This window comes from Vanacampus margaritifer, chromosome 2 (assembly GCF_051991255.1).
Source record: "Vanacampus margaritifer isolate UIUO_Vmar chromosome 2, RoL_Vmar_1.0, whole genome shotgun sequence".
Classification (NCBI taxonomy): domain Eukaryota; kingdom Metazoa; phylum Chordata; class Actinopteri; order Syngnathiformes; family Syngnathidae; genus Vanacampus; species Vanacampus margaritifer.
The window spans coordinates 8,483,318-8,509,928 of record NC_135433.1 but is presented as its reverse complement, the minus strand read 5'-3'; the positions used below and the strand labels follow the sequence as shown (position 1 = coordinate 8,509,928).

Genomic DNA, 26,611 nt, shown 5'->3' with positions numbered 1-26,611 from the left:
TATTTTCAAGAAGCAGATGGATACTAAATTTCAAAGATTCTTACATTTCAAACTCATTATTTGCCAGCACTAAATTTGCCATGCACTATCCCTCAACTGTTACAGGCATCGGCAGCGCTTGCCTAAATGGCACCCTGTTTGAGACCCCACTTTCTCCCCAAACACACACCGATTAAAAACACACTGGAGTAGATTTAGGTTTTCTTTCAAATGTATTAAATTCTAAACAATTAAAAAATACAACAGCTATAGGATGAACAGAGAATTATATAATCTTGCATTACCCTATAAGGATAAGTGGTACAGAAATTAGATGGATGGATGCACAAAAAAAAAAAAATCTTGCCAAGCAATAATGAGACTTCCGTCACTTCATAACTTGCAAAGTAAGAACATAACATTTGGTCATTACATTCAGTCACTTTCTTTTCTACCAACAACAAGCTAACCTTCGCTCCTGCATCAAAATCCGGCAGGCTTCGAACAACGGAGATATCATACATCCTTGACATTGATAACCTGTGACGCATTATCCTTGAAGACCCATTATAATGTCTCCACAAGGAGGTTCAATGACTTTTAGATGTCAATAGAAAACCATTTCACATTTGACTGGGGTCGGGGCCTCGCGGGGCAAAACATCCTCGTGTGTGGCCCCACATTTTGCACATACCAGAAATTGCCACTGGTCAACGCTGATATACCTTATACATTTCCATTCATCCATGTTACTCCATGTTTATTTGGCACTATCCTTCTTATTTATATGTACTTACACCACCCAGAAGGCTAAATAACACAAACACAAAAATGGCAAAACATTTTGAATTGTTTAAAAAATAAACAGAAAAAACATGATTAAAAATTCCCCATGTTCCTAAATTTGCTATTGGTTTGATTGTGAGTGTGAATGGTTGCTTGTCTGTGTGTGCCCTGTGATTGGCTGGCAACCAGTTCAGCGCACCCGCTGCCCAAAGACAGCTGGGATAGGCTCCAGCACCCTCTGACCCTTGTGAGGAAGAATCGTTTTGGAAAATGGAATGGTTTACAAATGACTGTGACAAAAAGAACAGAATGTCGCCATTTCAGTCAATTTCTTACTCTAATCTACACGACAACGTTTATGATTGGACTGAATGACAGTTGCAATCAACATTGTAAACATGATTAATCACTCAATCAACCAAACAAAGGAAGTAATAGTGATTTTCATTTACATTCATTTGGATGTCAGGAACTCTGACATCTAGTTGACCTGTATTAACTGTACACATACAGTAGCTCCTTCAGCATTCAATCAAGAGTTTTTGATCATGCGGCTAACATTGCTTTTCCAATTTAAGACATGACACGAAAGAATGTGAATTTTGAAAACGTGCACATGACTCCAACTCGCGATACTATGCTGTCAATTACAAAACTGTGTGGTTCCATTCAGTGGCATTATTGAATCAGCAACTAACTATTCTGAGCTCGAGTCTATCAGCTGATATGACTGGTTCACGTAACTTGTGAATTTATGTTGCCATTGAGGGCCAGTTCAGTTAAAACAAATGTTATCATGTATTAACTCATTCACTGCCATTGACGGCTATAGACGTAAAAAATTCATGTGAACAATTTTCTATTAGTTTCTTTTTTTTCATTTCATAATTTTTTTTTATGAAAACCTAGTACAAAATGTATTGTAATTGTATTGTATTGTAACATAACAGATATAAAAAATTGTGATAAATCTTGAGTCAACTATTGAAGTCATGCGATTAATTATGATTAAAAAAATTTAATCGTCTGACTAATTTTTTATATATTTTTTTAAATTAGGGGCCTCAGGTTTTCATACTTTTGTTAACAAAAGTGGGGGAAAAAATGTTAAACGAATAGAAATAGTTAAAAAATTTTTTGTCTATAGCCGTGAATGGGAGCAAATTAGTTAAGTTGATTTATGTTTGTTTCATTTGCATACTAGTGCCCTGTATGTATGCACTTAAAATAAAATATATGACATAACAACCATACATTTTCTATAACTCTAATCATCACTAGCGTCGTGGCAGAACTGGATCCTATTCCGGCTTACTTTGACCAGAGAAAACCCATGTAAGTGAGGCAGATATTTTAATGTGCGGTCTTAACATTCCGTTTACTCTCCCTGTCCTATAGCCATTATCCTCTATATTAAATTTGCTCTTATGATGTCTGAGAATGTTTTTTGGAGAGCTTTGGAGGGGTTAGGTTGGAGGTATTTAGGTGGAGGAAAAATGCAACTTCAATTCGTATAACAGTCCACATTCTTTGATATGTGTGTGTGTGGGTCTGTGCGTGCGTGTTAGAGTGAGTTTGTGGGGGCTTTTGAACTTTTGTTTGGTGTTTAAATGCTTTTATAATTCACAGGTCAGAAATGACCCGTAAGACAATCTTTGTACCCTTTGTACTAGTGGTGTACTGCCCACATGGAAAGATAAACAAAAACAAAGTGTCACTTTTTCTTTTAGGAAAAGTCATAAAGTTTCAAGTTGGAAGACTTACTTTGACCAGAGAAAACCCATGTAAGTAAGGCAGATATTTTAAACCCTTGTGCATATGCTCTTATTCGGGGTTTAAAAAAAAACAGAAGACCCCTGAGTTACCAATTTTCTAACCCAAATTCTTCGTCACATAAGCGTGTATCGAGATACCTTGATTGAACAAGGCATTGGCTTGTGTTCCGTACATGATCTATTCGCAAAAATTTTTGGTCTCTTGAGTATAGAAAGTACTTGTATGTCTGAGCTACCCACCGGAAATGCAGAAGCAGATATAAACAAACAAAAATGGCGAAAAGTTTGACACAGCACAGCTATACACTTTTGGAGCATGTTGGAAACCGACTTCTTTATTAGTGTGGTGAGTGACGTTCAAAAGGAAGAGCCATTTCATCCCTTCTTGACCTGATGAGTTTTTCTACAAAGGCTAATTAAGAAAATGAGGGATAGAAGTTAAGATTTATTTAAATTCCGAAAAAGCCCGATGATTTACGACAAATTATTTTGTGGACCCTCAAGTTACAATTTTGAGGACCTCTAGGAGCCCCGCTGCCCGGTTTGAGAACCACGGGTTTAGTTTACGATGCAGTGGCTGTACTGTGACTCATGCAATGAAAGGACTGTCTCACTTCAAAATCGGTTGTTTTGCTTAAAAAAGATATGAATTACTTATTTTATGTATTATTTTTGCCGCAATTACAAATGGAGCTAGGCTTATAAGATATAAACAAAAGGTTTCCCATTGGTTTAATAATTTAATTGTTGAGCATGTGAACAGTGCGTGATCAGGGCGTAGCAGGCGTGACGTCAGTGATAAACCGACCAATCATCGGCCGTTTTCCCCAGCCTATGAATGTACAGTTAATACTATGAGCACTGCCTTCTTGCCGCAGCGACCTAAGCAAAGGACAGAATCCGGACGAACGAGTGGATGTTCTATATAAACGTCTCGGGGAGCTGACTCTTGCTCTCAAAGCGAAGACACGCCGCGGCGAATCGCAACCTTTTCTTCTGCTCCAATTCGGAAAAAGAAGCGAGCTGCTAGCGCTGAGAAAAGAGACATCGAAGCAGACACGGAGGGCCGCGAGTGGCGTTCGAGGCGCCTCACCGCTGGGTCATTACCAACAACCGTCGTCGTTGTGTTCAACGTGTGCATCCTCACGACGGCAAACAAACATCCACGAGAAAAAACACGGGACGGCAACCTTTTTCCCCCCCTCCTCTGCTGCAGCCCGGAGGTTTGCTGCTTGGCAGAGTATGCTAAATAATGAGCCAAAGGGACACACTGGTTCATTTGTTCGCCGGGGGGTGAGTTCAATAACATCTCTTGACATGGGTGATATTATTAGGCTTCTAAATCACGTCATAGCACAAGTGCCGCTCATTTAGATTACTTTGGATTATTTACTGTAATCATGTTACTGCTTTCGCAGCACTGAGGGTAGTGCGCTTGTCATAGACCCAATATAGAAAAAAATATTACATTATTTAACTGACTTAAAAATGGCCGTACTTCCGGCATAAACAAAATAAAACGCATTGTACTATGAAAGGCGTCTTGTCGTTAGTTTGAATTGGAGTTTACCGTGCCGATATATGTTTGTAAATGATAGCTAGGTGTTTGTCTGTCTATCTATATTTTTTTTCAGTTTTGCCTCATCTCAATATGCTGGCCAGTCTTCTACATCCATTTTTAAACAGATCGCATATACAAAGTAAAATAATCCGTTTTTGGATAAATTTTTCGTGTTTTCTGAAAAATGGATGGCCGTTATTTTAGGAAGGTGATAATTACCATGCTAAATCGTGGCACAGAAACAATAAGGCGATATTAAGATAATTAAACAGTCTCGGATATTTTTCAATTAGCATTTCTGCAGACAGGTCTGACGGCCTTTTTAATTAATGATAATGGGGGGGAAAAAAAGCAGGGTCGTCTTTCCCAAAGTGTTGGGCTCTATTGTTTTCTTTTGCTCTTATCTCCACACGAACCCCTTTGGAATTCAAAGATAGCAATTGGATGACAAAGCAACTCTAGCTAGGCAGCAACTAGCTTGAGGTAAGAGCAGAATCTCCTTTTTTTTTTCTTGTACAAGTGAGCTCACGCTCCTGGCACATGCAGCAGTTAAAGCGGCACTGAAAACTAGGCTAAGGGTCACCCGCTGCCTTTGCATGAATGTGGGTCGGCCCCCTGAAAGGTAAATATAGCTGGTGCTACTATGAAAAGAGTGCACTTTTTCTGCCAACTGAATAGAAGTCAGCACACGATATCTTTATATTTTATTTTATTTATTTATCTGACCTAATTAAAAAAGCATTCAGCATTGCAGAATTTCCACTTTGGTTTTTACTGCCCTTAATATTATTATTTTTTATAAGAACATACTTTTAAAGTTATTTGGTGAAAGCCATGTGAATAAGTAACGATTAGTTAGCGAGGTTAATAGGCAGGTTTTAGAATGTAAATACGTTTCTGAGATCCATGTTTTATGTTTTTTTTATGCAGTACATTGTTTCCTTCTTACTAATGGGTTCAGTCAAGGTCAGAGCAATCCGATCACCAGTTTACCAAACTCATTTTGCGTCTTACATTGTGTGCATGTAAATAACAGTCTAAATCATCACATGACCCAATTTTGTCCCATGTAGAATATGTCTTTATTTAGATGTGGTGTCTTTACAGTAAAATATAACATACAATCAAACACAATCTCACATTTAATTCAGATGTGTGCCTTACTTATCACCTCACTAATGTTCCCAAAGCAATTAAAACTTTTTAGATCTTCTATATGTCACTTATAATCACTATCGAATGCTAGAACACAATTTTCACATTTCTTTACTTCTATGTCCTGCTTTGTATATCCATGGTTTCCCCCCCCCCTCAACTTTCGCTGTCTGATTTCTTTACAGATGTGGGGGTACAGTGGGGGCTATCTTGACGTGTCCTCTGGAAGTGGTCAAAACCAGACTGCAGTCCTCCTCAGTTACATTTTATATCTCTGAAGTCCAGCTCAGCACCGTAAACGGAGCCAGCGTTGCCCGTGTGGCTCCACCGGGGCCTCTGCACTGTCTCAAGTAAGGATAAGTGATGGTAAATTCCACACAAGAAATTGGTGGGAAATATGATGGCATCAAATGTGCCCAACAGCGTTACTAAAACTATAAAAATCACTAATTCAGTGTTAAACATTTGAAAAAAAAATCACATAATATTGGTAAAAGATGTTGCTATTGAAGGAAGACATGCACTTTTTATATGGCTGAAGATGCCACATGGCGATAATGGAGAGTGCAGGAACATTGGCATTCATTAACTTATTAAGCAAACATTCACTCTAATTATTTTCTCTGGCAACCAATTTCCACTGTTGTTGCGTTTAACACGTTATGTAATGAATGTGAAAATGTGTATACAAGGTTTCATTGCCCAAATGATTAACGAAAGGATCTCTCTAACAGATGTTTGCCCCAACACAGCTCAATTTAACCTATTATGTAAAACAGTAAGGATTTTTCCACAAATTTTCCTTAATTTAGTACCAACAAACAATTTGAGGTTTACCACGAGGAACTAAATTACCAGCAGGTGTGATTGTGACTGGCTGCTCGTCGACATGCGCCTTGCGAATGACTGGCGACGAGCCTTACTCCAATTTAGCTCACTCGTGACCCTAAACAGGAGAAGCGATCGAAAATGGCTGGATTTTAAGAAATTTGCAGTGCAAGGGCATTCATTGCTGACTTATGTGCTAGCCACGAGCCGAAACCTCACACCACTGTTGCACAGCAGACAGACAGACAGACAGACAGACAGACGAGAATAGAGAGAGATTAGGCGAGTTGGGAATGGAACAAGAAATGTGTTGAAGTAGGTCAACATTCAGTGAGAGGAAGCCTTGTTACGTTTCTTTGTCTTGATTGATTTTGGTTGCGTAAATGTGGGTAACAATTTTACGCAACTCTTACAGTGGTAGATGATTTCAAATCAAAGCGAGGGACTCTTAAGCCACTCAGTTTTTGTGACTTGACCAAACTCAAAATAAACATCACTTCAAAGGTCCAATGTGGGCCAAACATTGAGCTTTTTTCCAGTCTTTGAACTCGGGTGATGGTATTAAATGAACCCAGGGAGTCATCTTCATTTATACTACAGTAAAGATCACCAGAGCAAAGGCACATGCCACTTTATTTATTTTGGGTGGCTCAGTATGTTGATCACGACCTTGTAAATAACTGCATTCACAAAATCGGAAAGGCCATGGCAGGTTGCCCCTACGAGTGATAATTTAGTAGTTCACCTGTCCTGAAGGGATCACATTGTATCTACATTTACCAGAAAACGGAGCTGTTCTGCCAAATGCAGTAACGTTGCGCTTCATTTCCTATCATTACTCTTCATGCACTTGATATGAACTCATTCACTGCCATTGACGGCTATAGACATCAAAAATTCATTTGAACTATTTCTATTAGTTTAACATTTTTCCCCACTTTTTGTTAACAAGAGTATGAAAACATAGATTTTTCTTGTTGTATTAGAACAGATAAAATTTGTGATAGTCGTGAGTTAACTAGTGAAGTCATGCGATTAATTACGATTAAAAATTGTAATCGCCTGGCGCCCCTAATTTTATAATAATCTTGTCTTAAAAAAACGATTATAAAAAATATATATATATTTTTTTTGTTTAAAAAAAAAAAGATAAAAAGGCGATTAAAATTTGTAATCGTAATTAATCGCATGACTTCACTAGTTAACTCAAGATTAATCCCAAATTTTATATCTTTTCTAAATGTACACAAAAAAAATTCTAGGTTTTCATACTCTTGTTAACAAAAATGGGGGAAAAGACTAATAGAAATAGTTAAAATGATTTTTTTTTTAAAAGTCTATAGCTGTCAATGGCAGTGAATGAGTTAAAAAATGAATGCATATTTTTTATGGTTGAATGTTTTGGATTTATGGTATGCCCTTCAGCCATTCATGCACACATGAATGGAAAACATGGTTGTATACTTGTATACTGCATATAATTTAAAGTTAATTGTTTTCTCTCTGCAGATTAATATTCGAGCGAGAGGGACTGCGGTCACTCTTTAGAGGACTTGGACCCAACCTTGTGGGCGTGGCACCTTCGAGGTACGATCACTGTTTAACACAGCTCTGTGCTATTCAAAGAGTTATGCGCAACCAAAACAGGATGAAGTATTTCCTTCTGGTTCAGGTTTCTGACGGAGCCTTATGACCAGAGACTTGGATAATAAAGCACATGCAGGAACTTTGAATATCTACATTATCTATACTTTTACACAAAATGTCTTCAAGAGCTACCAAAGATGAACATCTCTGATGTTTAGGTTTCGTTCAAGGTTTATAATATACCATATTGTCACTCTCTCATTTTAAAGTCATGTTTTGACAAATATATTTTTTGGGCCTTAAGGCCTGCTGCGATAATTTTGAGATCCAGTGAAAATCTTGATAATTGCCTATATTTTTAATTTGTAAATACCCTACAATGTGGGCTCTCTAAACACTCTAATATCGTTATAAAAGCACAAAGGGCGGCACAATAAATTTAGACAATATCACAGACAATAACTTCTTTGTTCTCTGCAAAAGAAAAGAAAAGACTGAAGCCAATAGTTACATTAGTGGCGACATTAGTGAAACATTAATTCATGATGCATAAACTTTGTTTATATTCTATAATTCTATAATTATTTTATTGCCTTTGTGTTTATTTTGTAAAACAATACTAGAGCATTATTTTCGCATTGAAAAACACCAAAAAAAATTTTTTTTTTGGGTGATTCCAGATGAGTGTTTTGAGTTCAGAGGGTGTTCACGAAACAAATTAAACTCATATCTCAAGGTTCAACACTGCTATCTTGACAACAATTACTGGTAGCTGGCAACTTCTTGTGAGATATTAGGGGATTACAAAAAGATCACAAAAACTGCAAATAGGTTAATGAAAAGACCCCCCTTTTGGTTTAAAAGGGGATTTCTTATTGCTCAATGTTTTTTGTTCAAGTTACTTAACTCCTTTAGAATATTCTTTTTAAGTTTCTGACTCCCAAACACAATCTTGGGAGCAAATATGAGAGGCTGACTAATCAGTATAGGAATGCAGTTATGTTCGCTCAGCGATTAGAATCCGCTACTTAGAAATGGTAAAAACTGAGATGTTTCTTCTCTCTGAGCCCGGCCAGTCAGGGTTGCATAACAACCTGACGTCATCCTCGTCGAAAAACTGCCAACGGAAGGTGCTGGCCAGCTGCGGCATGGCTCTCATGTGACTGTTGTATTATTACAGTCGGGAGTTTTTGTATTGGGCCAGTTGTTTTTGCATTTGATCCTTGACCTGTTCAGTTTTCTCTCACTGCTTCTTGCCTTGGTTCTCAAACCCCAACAGTCCCCTGTGTGATATTTTTCAAAAATATGAATAATGTTGGTCCAAAGTGACATTGTACACTATTGAGGCCTTAAGAGGGAAAATGTCAGATGACATCACGTTATGACAATTGTTATTCTTAAAAGTCATGGAAAGTGTTTACAAGGGGATAGTTAAACAAGCATGTTTTAAATGTTTAAATGATTTCAAGGCATTCAGCAGTGTGCAAATTTATGCCAAGGTCAACACCAGATAGATACAGTGTTTCCCCACACCATGTTAATACTTGGGCGGGCCACCCAAGTAAATTGGCCACCACCCAAGAAGTTTTGAAGAAAATGTAATAAAAATATATTCAAAAGGCAAAAAAAACGTGTCGCGACACGATATATCGCATGCAACGTTAGTTCGCCGTCACTCACTAGAGGAGGCATAGTAACAGGACTGAGACCCACCTCCCGTCCAACCCGCCTCCCTTTTTTTTTTTTTTTTTTTTACAGGAGAGCTCAGTATTGTTCATTCGATTTGACATCATCATTGCGCTCCTTTTTTTTTTTTTTTTTTTAAAAATCCAACAAATCAATTAAAAAAATTTAATAAATGTTTTTTTTTTTTTTTAAATACATATACATATATATATACACATATACACACACATATATATATATATATATATATATATATATATATATATATATATATATATACCCTTTTTTTTGTATGTGGGTGAGTATGTGTGTGTGTGTGTGTGTGTGTGTGCGTGCGTGCGAGCGTGTGTGTATTCATCAGTTCACCTAAAGCCCATTAAAAAAAAATCCCATACTAATAATATAATATAATAATAAATTGCCAGATGCAGAAACATCAATGTAAGTTATCACGATGTAGTGGCTCTCGCTAACAGACAGAATTAAGTAACCGGAATTAGGTTAAAAAATTCTATATACGTAGACCATGTTTCTATAAATTTTGATATTTGGTTTTTATTTGAGGCAGATATTTTTTCCATTAAAATGTGATTTATGAGGAGGTTAGACCATTGGTCGATATTCAGAGTTTGTTTATTTTTCCAGTTAACAAGAATTGTTTTTTTAGCGATAGTAAGGGCTACAAGTGTAGATTGAAATTGTTTATGTGGTAAGTCAGTTGTTGTTAGGTCACCTAGCAAACACAAGTTTGGAGATAAAGGTATCCTACAGTCCAAAATAGCGGAAAGTTTTTCTAAGACTTTAGTCCAGAAATACATAACCGGAGTACATAACCATAAAGCATGAACATAAGTGTCTGTAGTGTTTTGTAAACATTGGAGACAAATGTCGGAGTCTGAGAGTCCCATTTTCTTCATCATATATTGAGTAATGTATGTTCTGTGAATAATTTTAAATTGGATAAGTTGTAAATTTGTGTGTTTTGTCATTTTAAATGCGTTTTCACAAACTTGAATCTAAAAGTCAGGTTCCGGTGCTATAGACAAGTCTGTCTCCCATTTCGAGATGGGTAAAGACATTTTATCAGTATATGAAAGTAACTTAGATATTTTTGAAAGTTTTTTTGTTGTTGTCGGAGAAAGCTTGTTAATATCTTTAGCTAAAACAGGCGGTTGGAGCGTACCCCGAAATGTTGGAATTTTTTTCTTTATCATATTTTCAACTTGTAGATAATGTAAAAAAATTCCGTTTTTTATATTGTATTTTTGGAGCAAGGATGTATATGATATAAACATATTATCTGAGAAGAGATGGTGGAGATGTGTAATTCCTTTCTGCTCCCACACAGCTAAATGAAACGGTTGGTTGTTAAGTTGAAAGTCGGGGTTATGGGACTTTCTCCCCTATGGCATAACCCCGACGTCCAACCCGCCTCCCATCAACACCCCCGGAGTCCACCCACCCAAGTAGATTTCAAATCTGTGGGAAATACCGACTACGTTTACGTGCAGGCAATATCCGGGTTATGGTCAGAATTCGGGTTTCCGGAACAATCGGAATAACACGTTTACATGCGCAGGTTGACAGAGTGAGCCCTCGTATACATGGCGTTTGGAATCACCCGATATAAAGGAGTAAAGCACGGACGACGTCGTGGTAGAAATAGACGTCGTTTACATACATTATATTCATGTCACTCAACACGCTAAAAAAAAGTAGTCGCTCCAGAAGTGCGGTTCTTGTCGGTACACGCCAGAAGCACGCACTTACTAAAAAGCGGAACTATGTGCGTGTCATCTAATGTTCCTACACGGGACGTGTTTTGTTGAACACGGCAAGCTGGAGATAAACACTGTTTAAGCATTGCGAGTGATGTCGTGTCTGTCTCACATGAATAGTTAACGTGTTACAAACTGTAGCATTTTCGGCCATGGAGGTACACTATAACGTGAAAACGCCGCGGAGGAATCAATGTATTCAACCGAGGCCCGGGGTAGGACGGCGCTGCACATACAAGTCGTTACTACAAAGACCAAGATTCCTTGCGAGAAAAAAACAAGCGAAGAAGAGGAAAAGGAGACGAAGAAGAAATTGTGAGCATGCGCACAACGAAAAGCAATGCCCCGTTGATTCAAGGTATATATGAACCAGTATTCCGGTTATGAAAGGGGTAGTAACCCAAGGGGCTTAGTCGGGTTTTTTAGAATACCGAATAAGAGCATATTACGGTTATTGCACGTGTTTACATGGCCTTTCAAAACCCGAATATTGCCAATGTTCAGGTTTTTAAAGGGTTATTGCCTGCATGTAAATGTAGTCACTGAGACAGATCCTCACTTCTGGCATAGCTGCTAGTTAAGTGTAAAAAAAAACAAAATAGTGTGATGTCTTGACTTAAGCTATAAGAAAAATAAAACCATACAGTATTGGACTTTATAAAAGCAAGGGCTGTTACTAATGATTATTTAAATAACTAATAATAAGTTAACTCTTTGACTGCCAGACGTTTTCAGAAACGGGTTGTCCCCAGTGCCAGCCGATTTTAAGCATTTTGACTGATCTTTCAAGGTCCATAGAAAATTATGTGTTTGGACTATGGAAACACACATACTACCAAATGAAAGATTGAACTCTCATATTTCATCAGAAAAAAAAAAGTTTGTTTCTACCTTATTCCGTTCTTCAGTAATCAACAATAGAAAATGATTAGTTTCACCTCTGTTTTGAAACAAACGTCTTTTAACGTCTTTGGCACTCATCCATAGGATTTTACTAAACGTTATTTAACGTTTTTGGCAGTCAAAGAGTTAATCTCTTGGCCGAGCGACGACTTCTATCTAGTTTAAGTGTTAAATGGGTCACTCGTAAGTTCAGGTACCACTTTACTGTATATAGCTTTTTTCCCTATATTGTTTTAATGCATTGCACTGATTTTGCTGTACTGGATTGTCACATTCTTTAGCATTTAAGAACGCAAAGCAAACGGCACAGTTCCTCCTGAACTGAGTTTAGTTGGTGTTCGATGTGTCACTCAAGAGCATCTCTGCTATATCAGGTTACAATTTCTTTTGTCTGCAGCATATGGAACAGCTTGCATTATACATTACTTATTAAGTGAGAGAGATAAGCATGCAAGGTCAGCGTGATCAAGTTGGCATATGCGCTGACGTTTCAAAACGAGGACAGTGAGGAGAGGTTGTCGGGTTTAATTCCAACAAGCAGAAATGTTGATTAAATCCACTGAAATATTCCCCCCCCCCCCCCCACGTGCAGCTTGTATCAAGAGTTAAAATGCTTCTAAAGCTGATTATGTATTTCAGTAGTTGGACATACAAAAATGTTAGACACAAAATGTTGTAACAAGCACGGATTATTTTTTATTTTCACCATCCATTTTCAAAATGATAATGTTCAGGGTTACATACAGTATCCTGCCCACGCATACTCGCAGATTCACCTGTTAGGATTTTTATCCAATATTTTTTTGGGGGAGAGGGTGGGCAACGGGGCAACCCCCTCTTTTTTTTTTTGCGTGGAAAATGCATATTGTTTGTTTATTAGTGTTTTTTTGAAGGAGTGTTTGTGGGTGTTTCTAAAAGAATGCAATGCATTAGGTGGATTTTTGCTATTTTTGGGCCAGCCCAGTCCCTCCCTATCCTCCGCGAATCGTAGGGACGCGCTGTATATTTTTGTTGTAATTTCACTATTCACCACTAGATGGCAGGCAGACATGGCCCATTTGCGCTTGCACTGGGTCTTATACTGTACTGCCCTCTACTACAACGTGAGTAGGCCTAATCCTCTTTTAGTGGATTTGGAATAACATACAGAATAATTATAGTACCTAAATAAAATTAACATTTTGAATGATTTACTTTTTTTTTTATGCACAAAATGAGTTGTGCAAAACTAACTTCCCATCCCAGCATAAGTATATTGAGGGTTTTTTTTCTGTATCCAAACATGGAACCATGTCTCCACCTTTAATCCTCATATCTTTATTTGCCATAGGGCGATCTACTTTGCTGCCTATTCAACAGCCAAGGAGAAGCTGAATGGCGTGCTGGAGGCAGACTCCACCCAGGTGCACATGGTGTCTGCTGGAATGGCAGGTAACCGAGGTTCCACCCCCCTCCCTTATGTCTGTTTGTCTGTCTGGATAGCTCGGTGTCTGTCAGTCAGTCTGCCTGAGACGTATCTCTCGAATGATGGGTTTATAGACAGAAAGCCCAAAGTGTGACGGAATTACTGGCTCGATATTCACCAGATGATTTATTTTTCCTCATGTTAAATTTTTCAACTCCCCACCCCCTCCCCCCCTTCACCCTTCAATCATATACATATGTGGGTTCATCACAAATGTACACATTCATTAAGATTTAAAGAATGCTAACGCTAATACTATCTTTATATTGTTTTTTACTTAAATATGTAAAAAGAGAAAGCACAATTTAAGACTCTCAGGATCATACAAATGTCTGTTATTGTGAGAGAGGAAAAAAGTATCATGTTACTTTCTGTAATCATTTTATATCTAAAGAAAAGAAGTCTGAAAAAGGCATGTTAAAATGTTTTATAGTGGAACCTTAAAGATCAAACTAATGCTTTATACAACAGTTCTACACTAAGCACTATTTATTAGTCATCAGTAGTAAGCGACCACAAATTATACTTTGTTTAATTAGCTATTTGGCTATGCCAACACAAATAGTGCCGTAATCAGTAGTATGAGCTGTGGAGTTAGCTAGTGTGACAAGAAAAAAATAAACCAAGCAAGTCAGTTTTACTGTTCCACTTTTCGTCAAGTCGTGTCACACTATTACATCATTTAACTGCAGTGGACTCGCCATGATGAGCAGAAGTTACACTAAGTAGCCTGGAAAAAGCAAAATGAAGCTAACTAGCACGATGGCTGTGCACTCGTTAGCCTCTTAGCATGTTGGCGAGTTTCTGCTCCTGTTTGCACACCTCGTGTGTAATGTGTCATTTAATCACAAGAGCACCTCCTGGTTTCTTCTCCCCATGCCTTCGACAACTATTAATACTTCAAATCAACTTCTATTTCTGGAAATATGTACACCCTTGCGACGCTATGTTTTAACAACCCACAGTTATGTTAGATAATCACGGACAGGCCAAATTGTGAAGTCGAGTGATTTGTCAAGTTAACAAACAAATGTTTAGAAGCATTGTTCATAAAGGTTAAATGTAATTTACTGTGTTTTGTTTTACTTTACTTTACTGTATTGTAATTGTACTTAAAAGTTAAATACGACTACTTAATATACTTTCTTGGATTAAAAAAAAAAGTTAAAGCCAATGCAACATGCATAGTTTGTGGTTCTTTGCGTACCACTAGAGGGAGCCCACGTGCTCCTAAGTGGTACTGGTATCACAATTTGATTATCACAGCTATTGATGTTCACTGAAATGATGTCACACTGGATTGTCTAGTCTTGTGTGACATTGTCTTTGTCAGTTTCAGAGGTAAATTTTTCTAGAAAACTTAAGTTCACTGTCCAAATGTTTGAAATTTGAGGTTCCACTTTGCCATTGCTAGTTATTGGATTCGGTAGACTTTTTTTTTTTTTGCTCAGATGGTACATTAGTAAATCAGTTCTTGATGGCTTTGCTGGCCTAATATTTACTGACTCTATTTCATGCAAGTCTGCATTGTGTCAGTACTAACAGCTACACTAATATGCAGTCTGTGTTGGATGCTAGGAAAACCCCACAAGGTCCTCGAAGTTTAGGTTGTGCTTTTTAGAAATTCTTTAAAAAATCAACATCATTTTCTACGTTTTTTTTTTTCAACCACCATCCTCCCCTTTTTTTATTCCATTATTATTCTTATTTTTTATAATTTTTTGCTTTGAGGCCTCTTAAGAGGGCTCTATATGGTTTTAACATCCCAGTTGTTATTTATACAATGTGGTCTGGGCCCCCTTCTTTGCTCTGTCTGTATAGAGGAGAGAGCACGGCCCCCAGTGGTCAACAGGGGCCCCTGGCACTCGGGCGGACACGTCAGGTAGCACCTCATTTCATTACACTGGTATGATGGTGATTTCAATTAGTATTAGTAAGTTGTGGCTTTTAATTGTAATAATTATAGCATTGCTTCTGGCAATGTATTCTCTTCTGGTTTGTATTTTTCTTCTGTTGCTTTCCCTTAGCATTCTATTACCTCTGCAGTAATAGTAAAGTAAAGACACCGCTGTATATATATTTTGCTGTTCAGCACGAAAGAAATGCTAACCTTGTCACTGATACAGGGCTTTAAATATGCGATGCCCCATTTTGTTATCATTTGTTTATGTTATTGAGGGATTATTAGTATCATCGCCAAGATCCAGTCATGTCATTTTATTTAAGTTTTAACACAGCAACCCTTTTATTTTGAATACACAAATGCGTGCTTGGATGTGCCAAACATCACATGAGTGTGATTATGACTAGTTGGCAACATTCATCTTCTTAATACTTCCTTTTTTCGTATTCCTCACAATATTTGGGCATGGCTGTGTCCGTGTTTTCAGTACACATGGCCACAGACTCACAACTTTTAAGCTATAGTCATAGTACCGTAACAACAACTCTTTCACTTTAATCTAGTTTGGAAGCTCAATTAAGGCTTGTTTACATATATACGACTGTAGTCCTGTAAAGTAACTTTGCAAATCAATGCCACCCTCATGAGGTTTGGCTGCGGGCTTTTTTGTACATGAAGACTTCCCAGTTTTACTCTCAGATACATATCCCTTCCTGTTTTCAATTGAAACCATATTGGCTGTCTCCAAAAGTAGGTCAGACCACAGTGAATGTTGGCATGCGCCTTTAAAAACCATATTGCGTAAGATTAGGTTGCATGTCTACTTGAAAATACAGTAATCATAACTTTACAAGAATAAAAATATGAAATATTCATGTTGCAACATGTACAATTCAATCGTGAACATTGAGCTCATTGTTATACCGTCAATTTTCAAAAGTTTTGTTACTTGGCACATCTCAAAAGAAAAGCGTGGTACCTTGACAAATTTAATTAATTGGGTGACCAATTGTATGTTAAATCCATTTTCGGATATCAATGAATTGAAATACCATTAATCTGTTTTACACAATTAATGAACCTACAGATATAATGAACATAATAAAACCTCAACAAACAACAGGCTGTGCTGAAGTACTTCCTGTTTTCGTTCTTCTTTCAGTTTCACACTGAAACTCAAGTGTGCCGCCATCTAGTGGCCAACAATGAAATGACATGCCCAATAAATGGGAGACAGAACACAATTAGAATGATTACATGTACAAAAAAATATCTGCGTAGTAACAGGACCGCAAACCTGGAGCCCACGATGGAGATTGGTTTGCTGTACATTTGTTTAAGTGTGCCTCTAAAGGTTGTGACCTAGAGAGTGACATCGGGATTCTAGAGTCAGTCGCATCATCTATCTAACACAGTTAATTTTGTGTTGGCATCTCCTCAGTGCTCCTTGTGAGTGCTTTTATTTTGTATTTATGTGTTTGGCTCTTTCCTTTATTTTTTTTGCGTTTAAATATTACTTGCTAAATTTTATTATCTGAAGCTCGCAACACAACGCAAAAAAACCCGACCCAAACCAACCACATGAAACTCAAAAAAGTTGATCCAAAAAGTTAATCATCCGTTCAGCCAGAGTTGGATTGAATGAGTTCAACATCATCTCACACTCCAAAAGTTGTCTTCTCCTTCTACTTGACAAACGGACAAGGTTAGCATTTCCACTTTTAGCCAAGACATTTTATGTAGTCTTTTCTTCATGTATTATTTAACACAGTATGTTACGCACAGTAGTAGCAGGAAGCCCTAAGAATTTCACTCCTGCTGTTTTTTGTTTTTTTAAACTTGTTCCTGGCCTGGAACTGGAATTTTGATCCGGTTAGCCTCTTTTTCGTCAGCATTTTCTTTGGCTCATAATAACGACAAATAAAGGGTGGGATGAATTAGACTCAAAGTGGGAATAGAATATTGTAACTGTAAAAAATAAATTGAACATAAGCAAGGGGAATGGGGTTTAGAGTTTGGGGAAAGACAAAACCCTCTTAAAAGGGTTTGGGTCGGGTGGGTGGATGTGACTGCTGCTTGTGTGTGACTGTGGTACAGAAAAGCCTGTGTCTATTTTAGGGCTTTACTGTAAAGCTTTCACCCCTGCGTGATTGGGTGGGACATCCCCGCCAAGTGAGCCCCCCATATCTGCAGGCTACTAGCTGCAGCGGGGAGGAGCTGGAGGAGCTTTGCCCCTCCCCCGTGAGTACACGCCATAGACGCTACCTTCTACCTCTTCCCTCTTTTTGTCTTCTGCTTCCTCCTCCTCTTCTTCTTTTATGTTCTTCTCTGCATCGACCTGCGTCAACGTAGGGCTGTTGTATCGAGATGTTAGATGCGACTGAGGTCTCATTTGCTCTGGTCTTAGATCTTCTACTAGAGTTGTACTGCACTTTTTCTAGTTAACAGTACAAAAAAAATACACACAAATGGTATGTTTGATGCATTTGCAACTTCATTATGGACTGATACTTTTTGTTTAAAATGACATATAGGAGAAAAAAAAATCCCTTTCACTTTTAATAAATAAAAGTCAACTAGGGGTTGAACTGATAAGTCAGCATTGACGTCTAATGCTTGAAGTCCGCTAACGCTAATGACACGTTTTGGTGTCTTCCAATTTACAGAGGACTTTCGACTCGCCCGTGACATTGCCAGACTATAAAGCTGCACAGCAGCAAAATGTCCAGTCAACAAGGCGATACATTCGCCTGCTTGTGCGTAAGAGTACCAAAACAGCTCGTTGTGAAAGTACATAGCGGTTAGCCACGCTAGCTTCGACTATTTTGATTACCACACATTTTCTTTCGTGTTTGCTATTAACAGTAGCGAGTTGCCTTCAAATCAATTCACATCTTTAGATTTTCCAAGAAAATCAAAAGCAAAAATAATAAAAAACAAAACAAAAACAACATATCATAGTCCAACAGATGAAAAATCCAATTTGATAAAAATGATTAATGGAGTGGACTTCCAGTATCTACATCATACAGTGGGTGCCCAAAGAGGCAGCTGTGCTGAACGCAGGTGGCTGGCTGGCACTGTTTTATCTACTAAAACATCCAAGTTTGACATTTGATTTCAAAATGGCTTATTTTAAGAAGACTCCCGCTCTGCTTTGTGGCCAAAAGTCAGTGATTGCGCCTATTGGTGTTATACAAAATACATCTTTCCACACCAGCCGGCATCAGCGGCATTTTAACTTTAAGCTAAGTGCAACAGCAAACGTTTTTCATTTTCTACCATGCGTGACAGCGTGCGAGAGAGGCTTCATTTAGACCGTACTCCTGAATAGTTGATTTTAAGCTTATTAGCTGGCTAACTCATTTAGCTATTCACATACACATGTATCACTGGCAACAGTTATGGCTGGAAGAACACACTTAAAAAAATAAATATATTAAAAAAAAAAAAATTATGTAACCAGGTACAAATATTTGTTTGAGAACTAATTTTCATTTACAAACATGACCTGGATTTCACTGTTAACAGCTTGATGAAACCGCTTGCCCCGACAGCCCGGCTAGCTACTTGAAGAGAAAAATATGCGCTAGGCTAGCACTGCTGACAACAATTAGCATAAAGCTGAGTTGTATTTTTAATGATTTACTTTTATTTTTAGCTATTTCTCTCAATTGGAATCTGTCTTACGAAAAAACGTCTGTGGCAAAAACCGATGTCCTTAGTTGACTTGCAGAGTCGACATTCATGACATTTTAATCGACTACTTAGTCTTCAGTCGTTCAACCCATACTTTCAACATTAGTCCTGATGAATAATGGCGGTATCTCCTTCAAACATAATCTTGTTTCTGTGTACCGTACCAGGTTTTGTTAGATGAGCTTCTAACTATCGATAAGTGCATTGGCATACATCTAACCAACTAACTGCGTCAGCAGCAGACGCTACAATGACATCACTAAGATATGGTGTGAAGTTTTGGGGGCAAAAAAGTACAAGAAGAGTAATGGCACTCAGAGATTTTATCTGTATGAACTTTAAAACCTCTCACTCACTAGAAATGAAACTCCTAATTTTCAATTTGGTATAATTTCACACTTTGACATGATGACTGACGATAGATTAAAAGACTGTACACTCTTGCTCTGGCATCAGCTGAGAAATATTTAACATGAAACGGATTTATACAGTGCATGTGTAGCAAAGTTATGCAATACATTGATGTCTGTGACTTCATTTTTAAGCCAATTAATATTACAGCAAAGCAAATCCATTAAAAGGTCAGTTGACCCTGTGCTTTCGCAATGTCTTGTTTAGTAGTGTAGAATAAACCATGTGGGGAATGCAATGTCGTATTTTTGTCTGAACTTCATTGCTCTTTTTTAGGGTTCACCGCCATCACAGCCACCAACCCCATTTGGCTGATAAAGACCCGCATGCAGCTGGACTCCAGGTGAGGGACTTTTTATATATGAATGTTAGCCGTAGCATGAAAAGCAGCAGTGGTAATGAGTGAATTTTGTTGTGGCCGTGACCACAGGAACCGGGGCGAACGCCGCATGAACGCCTTTGACTGTGTTCGGCGGGTGTACCAGATGGACGGCCTGCGAGGTTTTTACAAGGGCATGTCGGCGTCGTACGCGGGCATCTCTGAGACGGTCATCCATTTTGTCATCTACGAAAGCATCAAACGTAAGCTGCTGCAGTCCAGGGCTCAAACCAGCATGGAGGGCGAGGAGGAGTCTGTCAAAGACGCCTCGGACTTCGTGGGCATGATGCTCGCCGCGGCCACTTCCAAGACCTGTGCCACCACCATCGCATACCCTCACGGTAATCAAGGCATCGCTCTTTCTCGCTTTACACATGTGCAAAGATTGTATGTAACTGCATACGTATTTGACAAAGAGACTTTATTCAAACACAAGTCAAGTCGTCTTTACAGACGCTCCCCACCTTACGAACGAGTTACGTTCCGGACGATCGTTTGTAAGGTGAATTTGTTCGTAAGTTGCTTCAGTGCTATATTTTGTATTATAATTTATGTTTAAAGCCTATATAAGTATATTGAAGGTTTATATAAGTATGTTTAAGGCTTGTACAAGTAACCTGCATTGGTTTATACTGAAAAAAACTTTTAATAAAATGGAGAGAATACGTACAGTACTGTACTGTACTACGTATGTTAGAGAGAGAGAGCGAGAAACACACACAGTATGTACATGTACGTAATAAGATAAATAAAATGAAGTTTAACTTACTTTTGGAAGATGTACTCGATGCTTAAGGAGATGATGGAGGAGGAGGAAGAGGAGGATTTTATATCATGAGGATTCTTCGTCGTCGCTGGAATCGGCTTCAAAAGTTATTTCCTCCTTTATGGGGACCGGCGTTTTCTTCCTCCTCCTCCTCGCCACGTTGCTCAGCCTCCAATGAGCTCTCACAGCGCCAAGCGTCGGTATTAGCGGCGGAAAGAAGCACTACGCGCAATACAAAATCTAACTTACAGCATCTCTTTCCGAACATTTTTCGACATACTGTACGCGCAGACATGTTCGTATGTACCGTTGTTCGTAACTCGAATGTTCGTAAGTAGGGGAGCGTCTGTATTTATAAAGCGCTTTCAATCAGCCGCAGCTGTCACAAAGCGCTTAGAGAAAAGAGAAATGTATTGTTCCAGTAATCTACGCCATGAAAGCAACCAGAGCAGGCATGCTGAATTACTAATATTAAATAAAGGAAACCCATCAAAATTATCTATAAGTGTTTTTAAATTAGTCATAATTTCAGTGAGGTAAGAATATATATTTTTTGAATTTTAGTTTATGTTCAAGGTCGATAATCAGCGAAAATCTGACTTTTTTTCTTTTCTTTTGATTTAATTTTTTTTTAAACTCTAATGCAAGACAAAGAAATTCAAACAAAAAATTGCCACAAAAAAAATCGGCAGATTTTTGCTGATTTTTCGCTTTGTTGTCAAGTTAAAGTAACACTAAGGAACTTTTCAACCTTCATAAAATATTTTCATAGCTCTTCTGATGAAACATTGACTTAAAACCAGTTGAAGGGCCATTTGTCATTGCCTGAGGGTGTCTGCATTGCTTTTACTGGCACTAAGCAACTTTGAGGAGGGCGGCACCTGCCACACAAAAAAATACAAATTTGCCAACTGCTTTAACAACGCAAGTCACTGAGTCGATTTGAACGCCTACGTGTGATTACTGCTGTCATGGCAGTAAACAACCAAAGACGTTTTGTCTTTGGTCGTTTCTCACTCGTGTTACTTGCGTCTCCTCTAGCCCACAAGTGAGTGACGGCAAACTAACGTTACATGTGGTATATCTGGTCGCGACACGTCCCTTTTTCTTTCTTTTTTTAAAAATATATATTTTTATTACATTTTTTTGAAAACTTCTTGGGTGGCGGCCAGTTTACTTGGGTGGTCCGCCCAAGTATTAACATGTTGTGGGAAACATTGAAGCTGATCAACTAGGTGTAACGTCACAGAGCCACCTGCTCGAAAACAGGCTAATTTCCACCGGGGTCAAACTGTAAATATTGATGCATGTTCTTAAGATGGAAAACAAGTACTAGCACCATTATAGAACAGCTGTTTCTACATGTGTTTTATTGCAATAGTAATTTTCTCAAATATTAAAATGATGCCTTTTGATTTCAATACGTGACCTCTTCTGTCCTTAAGTACTCACAAAACCGCCCTTGCTCTCCTTTCAAACTGCAGAGGTCATCCGCACAAGGCTACGAGAAGAGGGGAGCAAGTACCGCTCCTTCTTCCAAACTCTGCTGACCGTACCCCGAGAGGAGGGTTACCGGGCGCTATACCGCGGCCTCACCACGCACCTTGTCAGACAGATTCCCAACACGGCCATCATGATGTGCACCTATGAAGTGGTGGTCTACCTGTTTGGCCGTTAACCCGCGCGGCCCTGCTGCTTCCACTGTGTACAGACTCAAAAATGTAGGCCTTTTGGTAAGGAGGAAATGAAGACCAAAGGAAAAGTGAAGAAGCTGAAGTGGACCAGCAAAGTACAAAACAAGATATCTGAAATTTGAAAGGAGGAAGCCCTTTGGTACCATTTCAACCCTCCCGTCCTTAGCTTGTTCGAAGAGGTAGATTGCTGAATGTTGCCTTGGGTAAGAGATGTGTTGGCATAAAGAAAGTTGCCTGAACAGGAGGAGCCTCCGGAAAAAGGTTGATGAGCACAATTCAGTGGCCTTAAGTATTGTTTCTACGAGTGATGGGTGAATTGCTGCTTTTCATTCCTGTTTTGTAAAGGGGAATGCTTGAGACAGCTGCATTTGATAGAAAGGATGAGAACAAAACGTACAGGGAACCCTCACGTATTCACGGTTGGGGAATCGCAAATTCACCTATTTCAAAGATTTATTTTTAAAACCTATCCTCTGTTATTTTCCGAACCTGTTCGATGCTTTTGTGCTAAGGCCAATTAACCGGACAGTGGTGCCTTGAGATCAGGGGGAGGATAAAAAAAAAAAAAAAGAAGCGATCATACATTGTTTTTAAATTGTCGTTTTTTTTTTTTTTTAAAACTCATTCACTGCCATTGACTGCTATTGATGTCAAAAATTCATTTGAACTATTTCTATTAGTTACATTTGTTTCCCACTTTTGTTAACAAGAGTATGAAAACCTACAAAAACATTTTTTTTATTGTACATTTAGAACAGATATAAAATTTATGATTAATCGTCATAAACTATTGAAGTCATGCGATTAATTACAATTATACATTTTAATCGCCTGGCGCGATTTAAAAAAGAAAAAAGATTATTTTAAAAATTTGCAGCGCCAGGTGATTCAAATGTTTTATCGTAATTAATTGCATGACTTCATGAGTTAACTCACGATTAATCACAAATTTTATATCTGTTCTAAATGTACGATCAAAAAAATCTAGGTTTTCATACTCATGATAACAAAAGTGGGGAAAAATGGTTAAACTAATAGAAATAGTTAAAGTTAATATTTGACGTCTATAATCGTCAATGGCAGTGAATGAGTTAAAGTGTCATTAGAGAGCATTTCAACAGTTTATTAACATGAAATTATTTTTAAAAGCAATGAAATAGATGCTGAACACCGAACATTAAAAACTAAGTTTTTGGAAAATGTATTTATTCATTTTTAAAATTTGTTTTTTGTCTGCCTCCCTGTGCGGCCCAGCAGTGGTTTCCACTGCTCTGTAATATTATACAAATTAATTACATCATTAAATAGAATGTAAAGAAGTCAACTGTTTTTTCTCCCTTTTTTTTATCGGTAGCAATTGTGCTGCTCCATCTGGTGCACACGCCTTGGCCAACTCGGAGCAGTATAATACAGATACTGTATACATGAAGATGGCCACAGCTAAACTACAGTTATATAAATCATTCTTCACAGAAGATGAAGAATATATGTCTATGAGTACAGTTAAATTACCTGCCCACGTGTTGCTCCAAGTCCATCTATGGTGCTTTTCATTGATCGTATTAAGCTAAGCAGATTTTGTTCAGCCAAAAATGTTGACTGTTTTAAATAGACAATATGCATTTCTCTTTGTTTTATATTTAATTCAATGCCATACTTCAACTTGGAGTGGCATTAAATAGCTACCTATCTGCTAAATTGTTGTGAAATGAGTTAACTTGAGTTCACTGCCACCATTCAACGCTTATACCTCAAAAGAATCAGCCGGGGCAAAAAAAACAAACAAAAAAAAAACACCTCTCGAAAAACTCATAAGTTGGGAAACTTGTATCTCAAGGCACCACTCTTGCTTTGGGCACCCTCTTGATGCCAAGCAACGGTTGAGGTGAGCTAAGGAGTTTAGACAAAAGTAGTCCTTTGCTGCCATCTTTCGGCATCATCAGGCAATTACAGTACAGTATAAATCTTAATAAAGAAGTCCTTGCAGATTGCAGGTGTTCAAAAATAAATAAATTCGTACACATCTAGTCCAGTTTGCCCATGGGGCAGTTTAAGAGAGTCTTGTAGTAGTTGATGAATGTTTGTCCAAGGTTCAATGTCGGGGGATCGAGTCCCTAATTCCCATATCTTTTACACTACACGATTTCAAGCATTCCCCTTGAAGCACAGAAATACGACTACATGAAATGGCTTATCACTAAACTCCTCATGAAGGATACGGGGAAAATTCACTTTCTGTCTGAATTATTTCTTTTGGGCCTCTTGGTAACTCCTCGTAAAGGTTAGGGGGAAATTTTGACTTTTCTGTCTGGATTTTTCCTTTCATGATTCAGTGCCTGGTCGTGACGGTAAGATCTGAATTCAAGGCCAAGTTCAATTCTTTTATGAGAAGTCTGCGATTTGCGTGATTGTCAAAAAAAAAAAAAAAAAACGCCAAAATTATTTGTTTTCCAACAATGAGAGAATAGTTAACCCCAACCCCTGACAAGCCCCCCCCCCCCCCCCCAACCACCACCACCACCTGTTTGTGTAGTTGGTGTATTTGTGCGTCTACCACATTGAAGTCGCAGATGCTCATTTATGCATCTGCAATATAACGTCCGCATGTGTAATAAATAGCTACAAAATATTTCCCACCCGACACTAACTTCTAATTTAGCAAGGCAGTGTGACTGCGAGTGTGGAAAAGTTCCTGTGTGATAATGCACAGGTGTCATTCCCTCTTCGGCAACACTTCTTCCTTCCTTTGGCTTCCAGCCGAGCTGATAACATGCACTTTTGTGGCCTTTTTAAAGGCTTGTGCTTTGCATTTTATTGTGTGGACAGTTGAGTTGTGTACATTGTAAAAGAAGACAAAATGTATATTGAAAAAAACGTATTTTGCGCTACTGTTCTTATAGCAAATATATTGTACAGTATTGAGTTCTCAGTAGTTGTGATTCATGCCCTAACTGTGTATATAATAAGAATACTGTATATGCATATCATAGTTTTTTTCCTCTTTGTCTGCGTACGAGTTGTTGCAACTTATTTTTGTGTGTGCAATTGAACCTTTTGACATGACATCGATTGTGTTTGACAGATTTTTTTATTTTTATTTTTTAACGCCAAGCATTAATACTTCATTCTGAAGGGCAATTACTTTCAGCCTCATTTTCGTTTTCATTGTAATGGGTGTTTCTCTTTAATGTCATAATTTGTGCTGTTTACATACTTAACATGTTCAAGTCTGAGCAATATGCTTATTTGAAAGTGTTATACAGTGTGAGTGTTTAAAAAAAAAAAAATTGTATAATGCTTTTAAATTAATTTAAGAAGTTCCGGAAATGTGAAACCTGTTCTTCAAACGGATTATTCTTAATTTTCCTGACCATTTCCCCCCCATAGGTTAAAAACAAAGTAAGCTTGGCATGTTATAGAAAATATGACCTATCTATACTCTTCCCCTCAGTATTTTTTTTAATACATTCTCAATCTCCACATAGATTTTGCCAATTTCCCTAAGAGAACAGAAATGCAAGAATTCAAACTTATTTATGCATGATTTCTCTTGAACACTTTTTAACATTTAGTGCAGCGTTGTTACAGAGGCAAGCAAATGTTACTTGGAATCATTATGGATTTTCACACCCCGGTGACATGTAGCTAACATTTAGTTGCAAAGTTTATAAAAAGAAAAAAAAAGGATTGTTTTTAAGGTTCATGTTTTCGTTAACCACACTAATAGCGTTTGTCTTTTGCTCTGTTGTATAATACTAAAGGTCAGTTACCAAAATGTGACATACACAAACTGGACAGGTGCAGTTTTATTTTAAGTTCTCCCTCATTTCAATGTTTGCAATTGAGTGATTTTACCTTGTATGTGTGGACAGTATGCTAAAGGTTTTTTTTTTTTTTTTTGCCAGCCCAATCAGTTTTTTTTTTATTTGTTACTAAAACAGAAGGAAATAAAAATGATTGTGAAAATAAGAGTTTTGTTTTTATTATTGAACACAGAGTGCTCAACAACGAACATTAAAAAAAACAACAAACTTCTATAGTTTAATACTCAGGCAAGGGATGCGGGTTCCGTGCGGTGAGTGTATTTACTGATTATTGCCACAAAGGGGAGCCAGATTTCGTCTAAAAACAAAACAAAATACAATTTAATGACCAGCAAATTCCCTGCACTTGACTGCGGTTTGCTGCATATGAACTAAATTAATGTAATCAGTTTTTAGTAATTTAACCCTTCACTTATAAATGTGAAATTGTGT

The 26,611-nt window shown here is 37.9% G+C and overlaps 1 protein-coding gene across 1 annotated transcript; it reads left to right on the top strand.

Moving 5' to 3' along the window:
- The first annotated feature begins 3,402 nt into the window (after nt 1–3,402).
- LOC144043430 (solute carrier family 25 member 36-A-like) lies at nt 3,403–26,324 on the top strand. Its single transcript, XM_077557068.1, has 7 exons — nt 3,403–3,833; nt 5,442–5,606; nt 7,594–7,671; nt 13,369–13,469; nt 19,793–19,859; nt 19,947–20,236; nt 22,146–26,324. The coding sequence occupies exons 1-7, from the start codon at nt 3,793–3,795 to the stop codon at nt 22,337–22,339; spliced, it is 936 nt and encodes a 311-aa protein (XP_077413194.1). The 5' UTR covers nt 3,403–3,792; the 3' UTR covers nt 22,340–26,324.
- Nucleotides 26,325–26,611: the final 287 nt, after the last annotated feature.

What these genes read in the sequence shown, in the direction of transcription:
- LOC144043430 (XM_077557068.1), top strand. Translation starts at nt 3,793, where the DNA reads ATGAGCCAAAGGGACACACTGGTTCATTTGTTCGCCGGGGG. An exon ending in GTGGGCGTGGCACCTTCGAG is followed by an intron (nt 7,672 to 13,368) that starts GTACGATCACTG and finishes TATTTGCCATAG; the next exon opens with GGCGATCTACTTTGCTGCCT. An exon ending in CACCATCGCATACCCTCACG is followed by an intron (nt 20,237 to 22,145) that starts GTAATCAAGGCA and finishes TTCAAACTGCAG; the next exon opens with AGGTCATCCGCACAAGGCTA.